Source organism: Solanum stenotomum, unplaced genomic scaffold (genome assembly GCF_019186545.1).
Source record: "Solanum stenotomum isolate F172 unplaced genomic scaffold, ASM1918654v1 scaffold22999, whole genome shotgun sequence".
NCBI classification, from domain to species: Eukaryota; Viridiplantae; Streptophyta; class Magnoliopsida; order Solanales; family Solanaceae; genus Solanum; species Solanum stenotomum.
In genome coordinates this window covers 1,862-9,888 of record NW_026027285.1, presented here as the reverse complement: position 1 = coordinate 9,888, position 8,027 = coordinate 1,862, and the positions used below count along the sequence as shown (strand labels likewise).

General features: G+C 29.8%; 1 protein-coding gene across 1 annotated transcript; it reads left to right on the top strand.

The window, feature by feature from the left end:
- The first annotated feature begins 683 nt into the window (after positions 1-683).
- LOC125851155 (phosphoglycerate mutase-like protein AT74) lies at positions 684-4,772 on the top strand. Its single transcript, XM_049530942.1, has 3 exons — positions 684-1,071; positions 1,272-1,465; positions 4,145-4,772. The coding sequence occupies exons 2-3, from the start codon at positions 1,282-1,284 to the stop codon at positions 4,561-4,563; spliced, it is 603 nt and encodes a 200-aa protein (XP_049386899.1). The 5' UTR covers positions 684-1,071; positions 1,272-1,281; the 3' UTR covers positions 4,564-4,772.
- The last annotated feature ends 3,255 nt before the right edge of the window (positions 4,773-8,027 follow it).

Sequence of the window (8,027 nt, the reverse complement as noted above, 5' to 3'; positions counted from 1 at the left end):
CCTCAAAAAACCACAAACTTTAGTAGTAGCCAATCATGGTTGTGATACAGTGGTGAACTGCTTCAACCTTAAATAGACCCTAGAAGTTTTGGGTTCGAGCCCTGAATATGGAGAAAATTTTATTTAAATTGCGTGATTCGAATTTAGTCGGACTCCAATGGGACCCGTGAGGGAAACAAAAATAAAATAAAAAATATAGGTAGCGATACTATAGTTATACTCATTTTTTTTTCTTTAATGGCTTTTATTAATTAATTAATTTTTTTTTAATTCAAACAAGGCTAATAGCCTGTTTCGCCAAATTCTTAAGAAGTTAAAAAATGTTTATTTTAGAAAATTTAGGTATTTAATCAAGTTTTTAGGAAAAAATGTAAGTGATTTAAGTAGTAGTAATAAATAAGTAGTTTTTTCAAAAATTGATACACTTTTATTTTTTTAAAAAATACATCTTTCCATTTTAGGGACAAACAAATTGATACGACATTTAATACTTTTTTCAGGACAAGTGAATAATTACTTACAAATTTGGGGACCACGTAGGAACACTAAATGACATACGTGGACCAGATTGATTGGTCCACTGAATAACTCTATTTTCCCGGTTTTGATTAAAGTTTAATTTGAATTGTAATTAGCACTAAAACACATCCATTGTTAGTGTTTGAATGATGATCAAACACTACCTTTGCAATTTAAAAAAGCAGAGACTTGTTCTTCACTACCTAATTCCTCCTATTTTCTCTCTTCTACAAATGTTGCATCATGTTTAACCAACTCCATATATTTCGTCTGTCTTTTTTGGGATCTGAGTTACTTTTACTTTTCCTAATCCACTAAAGCTAATCACTATTTGTATTTTTTTCTCTCTCTCTGTATTTTGGATTTCAAGAAAGAGTTTGAATACTACTCACTACAATCATTTGTGTGCTTGCTTATACATTCTTTTCGTTTGGTGGGTTGCAAGGCATTAGGATATAGACCCATTTTGTGAAGTGGGTTTTTGTTCAGACTTGCTCAAATGATTGAGTTTGAGTTTCAGATTATTAGAAAGTTTTAATCTTTTTGACACAGGTATGGAAAATGTGTGTTTTTTTGGGTGTTTGATATGTGGTTTTCAGTGAAAATCTGAAAAAATGGGATTTTCAGATTTGTAGTTTTGTTGTCTTTTTCTTGATTTTGTTTTGAAATTGAAATCTGGTTTGGGTTGTTTGCTTGCTTGTTTGTTTTGTGTACTGACAGATGGGTTTTGGAACTTTTGTTGTGTGTTTTAGGGGCAATTTTATGGCTTATCCATTAGACCATAGGTCCTCTAGTCGTGGGACTGTGAGATTTGTTTTGGTTCTGGTGGGTTTGTTTTTGGTTATTTACATGGTGACAACACCAACATTGCGGCACTCTAAGGCTTTGTCTTCATGTCCTCCATGTTTCTGTGATTGTGAGGAGGATCCCATGTTCTCGCCTATAGGTCAGTTTATCTCTCTTTGGATGCTAAAATCCTTTTGTGTTTCGAAAACCAGCATCAACAACATAATATTTATCAACCAAAAACATTTTATAAAGAATTACTAAAAGCATATGTTACGTAAATGAGACAGTTTTGTGTAAATAAATAATATTTATTCTAAGGATGTAATTTAAAGTTACCATGTGGCGGAAATATGCACCTAAATACTAATAACTTACACATAAAATATAAATGTGCACTTTTTAAGGCCATAAAATAAATTTATTAATGTGATTGAAATTTTACCTTAAACCAAGGCCAAAATCGAGTATTATGTTGAATTTTGGAATGTACACCAGTCATATTTTTTGGTTGTATAAATGTTGGTGCTATCTTACTAATTGCCTCGACAACTATTTTAACATGCCGGTTAATTGTTTCAAGTGAATGTTGAAAAGTTTCACAATCATGAGGTGTGAGTTAAAGTAACTATATGTGAGTGAGAATAATAAATTTTATGTCGGTGAGAATAATAAATTTTAAAAAGTAATGATGTGATTATAAATTTTATTTGCATATGAAACAAATGGTTAGTAGATATAAATGTGGTGTTGTTTTAACAAAATATAAACTAATGGATCAATTATTGTATTAAAATATATCAAATCATGATATGGAATCGCCATGTGATTCCATATCATGGTTTTTGGAGAATATGATATCACCTCTCATGATATGGAATCATGAGATGGAATCAGCGTAAAATCACATGTCCAAATGCTGATTCCATCTCATGATACCATATCGTGATATGGTATCGCATGGCCAAACGCCTACTTATAAATCACATATATTTAGTTCATGCCTAGATGAATGTATGTCTTTTGTCTAGTTTTAGGATAGTTGGAAAGAAAAAGATATATTGTGACGAAAAAAAAAAAAAAGTAACAATGGATCCTTTAGTTTTTAGTTTCAATCTAAGAATATTTGAGAGGGGTTTAAGAGATCTTTCCGACATTTTATTTTGGCGCGACTTCTTACTGTGGTGGGGGATATGGGTGGATATTGGTGTGAGATATTCTCCTAGAAATTACCAATTTGTTGGGGGGAAAACCTCTTTTAGTTGTGTGCGTTTTGTTCTAACGAAGATGTTTGTGGTTTGGCTTAGACCAAGATTAAGTCATGATATAGGTTTTATAATTAGTATGATGTTTAGGTTGCTATGAGATCCATTATCGTTTGTCGACATTCAAAGGCAAGATGTCTTTCAGTGTGTCCTGGATCTTGAGATTTGTGTGTTTAACTCTGTTGGTGGTAGTAATCTTGCCTTCTTGATGTCCACATATAACTAGCTTAACAACATTGGAATTTTTAACTTGTATTAGAACAACAAATCATACTAAAAGTCAAAGAAGTTGCAACTAATTGCAGCCTTGCAGCCAGTGCCCAAGATATTGTTCATATTGCTGAAAGAATGCCAAGACTTAATTTGCTACAGTTGGATTCTTCCTTTGGTGCACTGGTCTGCATTCTCAGTTCTCACACACTTTTGGATATTATAATTGAAGCTTTGGGTCTCGCCACAACTTTGCTCTTGTCATTCAATTATTCAGTTTTTTCTATTGATTGACATCAATTGTTATTCCAATTGAAAGTAAGATGAAATCTTTAAATAATCGTTAATTAAATGGATAATGGTATCCATAATATGAGTTTATCGTTTAAAAGAATGTAGTGTAATTGATAGAACTAACAGTCTGAGACTTCAAGTTACGATAAGAATAAGAATAAGATCAAGTAGTCCGCTTTCAGCATAAGCAAGTTGGTAAAACATGATGACATAATGGAAGTTATAGTACTATTTTACATCAAGACTGAATTAAACGTGCTTGTCTGATTTTTTTTTCTTTTGAAAGGGAAAAGAAACTCATAGCAGTTTGCTCTACAAATCTTAATTTTTGAATGACCATAAATCCTTGGAACAGGATTTATATTGAATCCCAGCCAATATATAGAAAGAACGAAACCTTTTTCTGCTTTATATCTGCTAGTGTAGTAAGCATCTTTTCCAAGGCAGTATTAAATTCAATCTTATGCTTGATGACACTCTCCACCGCCGAAGAAATTCATATCTTCATGGCAACAATCACTAATATTTTTTACGGGAGAGAAATTCTGAAGGATGACTTGAACTAATAATACCACCTTTTAAAGGAAAAAAAAGTGTCTTCTTTCCTTCAATACTCAATGTTGGAAAGGTTCCCCATGCTTTACTAGCTCATAGGATGGACTTGAATTTTGTTTTCTGATTCTAGTTCTGCTTATCAAAGATCCATGTCTAGTTTAAAATTAAAGTTTGGTGTGTTTATTGCCTTAATCTAAATTATAAGATCGTTGGTTAAAACTAATTCAAAATTTTTGAGACCAGAATGAATTTGCTGACTTAAATGGATGATAGTGATATGATTCAAATAATTATTTTATACACACTAGTGATATAATAAAGACTGATTTCTTTTACATGTGTCCACCAAAAATCCTTCTGTTATGGTAGTAGTTGGTTTCTTTAATTTGTTATTTGAGCAAAATGTAACTGGTTTGTTCAGTGCATTGAATCAATGAGGATGCATTTGAATTAAGCTGCAATTCAGAAGAGTGAAGTTTGATACTTATTTTCATTTGTAAAATTTTGTAATGAAGATTTCCTTGAAACTATATGGAGGGATGTTGATATGAACAGGCACCATCACAATCCTAATGAGGAGTTGAATCTTGTAATTGTATCCCACGGTCTAGCTAGTCGAGTTTTTCTAATAAAGTGGTTCAAGTGGACAGTGGAACAATTCGAGTACCTAAACAATCTAGGAAATTGTGAGTTTCGAGTTATGGAATTAGGGGCGGGTGGTGAATATAGCCTAGCAGTCTATCATACTGATGAAGAGATGCTAGAATGGGGTATGTCCCCTGAGATGATCGCTGACCAAAAATGGCGAGCTAATGCTAACAGGGGTACTTTGAATGATCATTGCCCTTGGTACCTTGATGCTTTCTTTGACCATTTAGCGGATTCAAATGACAAAGATGTGAAGTCAAACAACTCGCATCTCCCCTTAGCATGACATTGATAATGTGTATTCGTTCCAATTCTGTTGTACTATTCATTTGGTTAACTGATAGAAATGTTTGTAAGCTCTTTTCAAGTTGCTGTTACAATTTTAGGCCCGGAGGCATTATCAGTGTCAATTTCTTGTAAATTTGAAACTTTCAATTGTATAACAATCATTTGATATCAAGGATGAAGTATGAATTTAGCTTTTGACTGGTAAAATTATGATTTTTAAACAGGATGAAGATTGATTTAGTTTTGACAGGGTCAAGTTACAAGTTTTAGACCAGTTTTCACTGCTGAGGTCGTTGTTTTAACTGAGGTATAATGGAAGGTAATTGCAGAGTTGAAAGGACTTTGCATTGAAATTCACCTTATCAAGTTCTCTCGAGTCTAATTCTGAAAACTTTGACCAATGACCATTATTTTGACATGGAATGAAAAATTGCCACATATAATTTTTTAATATCTAAATTAAAATTTTAAGATATTGAATTGATTCAAAGCTTATTAGTCGATTAAACTGACTTATAAACATTCAAAATGCTTATGAGCCAAAATCAACAAAAGTCATTCAACCTCAACTTATTATTTCTTCGGATTATAAGCACTTTTAGTTTATCGAGCCTTCACTCTTATGCAATAGCTTGCAAACCACACAAGAGAGGTAATTCGCACTAGGTAAATCCGGTGCGACAAGCTCGATCCATAAAACAAATCCCTTGCTTTCAGTGGCAAGAGATTTCAAACTTGAGATCTCCAATATGAAAGTCTCAAGCCCAAACCACTAGGTTACTCGAAGAGTCATCTTATAAATAAATTTTCAAAAACAAAACTTCTAACTTCCCTCCATCCCATATACACCATTCATCCTTTTCCTAACGAAAATATTTTTATATTTATAATTTGTAATAAAGAAAGGATGAAAAATAATATGTTAATCATTTATTTATTAAATTAATTTTAATACTAGAAAAATTCTTATTAACCAGGGAAGTATATATGAAAATTATTAAACATTACGTGTTGAATGGTTGTTTTCAAACGAACTTTTTTTCTAGTATTAAAATTAATTTAATAAATAAATGATTAAAAGTTCGTTTGAATGAATGGTTGTTTTCAAACGAACTTTTTCAAGTATGAGATTCTTTGTAGGTAATTTTCATGTAATTTCACAAACTTGGAACTTAGACTCTACTCATACGCTAAAAGAATGCCGCGTGGGACATATAACTCTTAGCTTGACTCAATTTTTAATTTCTCTCTAGTCAAGTCTAGTCCTTCAATATGCCAACAAAAACGACATATACGAATAAAAAAAGGGACAAAAAAATGTAAATTGACTTCATTAATTAAGAAAGTCTTTTTAATAATTTTTGGCAAACGACATAGAATAAAAAAAAGGACAAAAAAAGGTAAATTGACTTCATTAATTAAGGAAGTCTTTTAATAATTCATGGCAAACGACATATACAAATAAAAAAAGGACAAAAAAATGTAAATTGACTTCATTAATTAAGGAAGTCTTTTAATAATTCATGGCAAACGACATATACGAATAAAAAAAAGGACAAAAAAATGTAAATTGACTTCATTAATTAAGAAAGTCTTTTAATAATTCATGGCAAACGACATATACGAATAAAAAAAATGACAAACAAGTGTAAATTGACTTCATTAATTAAGAAAGCCTTTTAATAATTCATGGCAAACGAGATATACGAATAAAAAAAAGGACAAAAAAAATGTAAATTAACTTCATTAATTAAGGAAGTCTTTTAATAATTCATGGCAAATGACATATACGAATAAAAAAAAGGACAAAAAAAATGTAAATTGACTTCATTAATTAAGGAAGTCTTTTAATAATTCATTGTAATTACTTATTTGCTAAAAGCTTATGTGGAACTGTAAACATATGTATAATTAATTACCTAATGAAAATATAAGTGAAAACTTTTCACGCATGCAATGTAGTTGTATAATTAATAAGGGAAACGTACTTTATTATTTATGTTAAATTAACAGAAGGATATTCTCTTGTGAGTTAATTAATTATCGTAATTAATTTTTTCCATCTTCTAAAGAAAATGACTTGAAAAGATGTAATTAACTTGAATACAATTGTTTTTGATAAAGAAGGTTTTATTTTTAAATTAGTAGAATTTTTTAATATAAATTCAAATTAGTTGGATTCTAAAATAATTATAGAACATTGAGTTAAGAAAAAGAGAGGAACATGTGGGGAAGTTCTTGGAACATTACATATTTTGTTCTCATCAAAATATTTAGGCATTATTATTGTATTCGTTAAGATAGCATGTTAAACTTTACTAGTTCTTTAAAGGATATTCGTAAGGTATATTGTTCAATATAAACTTTGTTTTGTTGGACATATATAAATAATTATATTTAGTATTATATTTTTTCAATTTATATGATATTTTTTCTGATTTAGTTTCAATTAAAATGACGTCTTTTTATATTTAAAGTATTTTTTTAATTTCTCATTAATTAAAGGAATTATAGATATAAAAATTTCTATGACTTACTTACATCCAAGTTTAATAACTTCTTTTAACATTTCACATCAAATTAAACAAGATGGATAACTATTTTTTAAGCCTTGTTTGCGAGGAAAACTTATACTACTTACTTTTCATTTTACGATCTACATTTTATAATATGTTAGTTATTATCAAATTGAAATTTATGATATAAAAAGACTTACTATACGTAAGACTATTACAAATCATTTATTTAATTGTATTCATATCTTTTATTCTGTGCATTGAAAATAAACTCTGCGAATATTATAGGTCTACGAAGACTCGGATGCTCAGTCAAAGTTGCATCACCTTCATTTTCAGACTATACAAAAAACAAATAAAAAAATCTATATATGAGAAAATGAAAAATAGTCTTATATATATATGAGAATATGTATAAAATAGTCCCTAAAGTTTAATTTTAATAGTTTTGGTTCTTTAAGTTTATCAAAGGTTAATACTTTTGATTTCGTCAAATATTTAACGTACTTAAAATGTTAATACTTTTGATTTTGTCAAATATTTAACGAACTTTAATAATTTGATTTTATGAGATATACGAAGTATTTTTTAGTCATAAAAGTAAGAAAGTCTCATCAAATTCTAAAAATCGCAATATAAAAAACTACACTAGATAAAATTTGTACAAAACAACACACCAAATTCTAGAAAGAAACCAAAACTTACAAAAATAGTAACTCCAAACGCAATTTCCACTAAAAAAAACATTGCTTAATAATTTCCGTCAAATCAGACAAAAAGTAATACCAATTCTTTGCAAACTTTAGGGACCAAAACAGTTCAAATCATCATACTTTAGGGACTATTTTGTTATCATTTTTTTTCACTATTTGGCCTTTTTTCATCTATATAAACCAGAACTTCCTGCATGATATATACAAACATCAATAGAAGTTGATTACTGGTC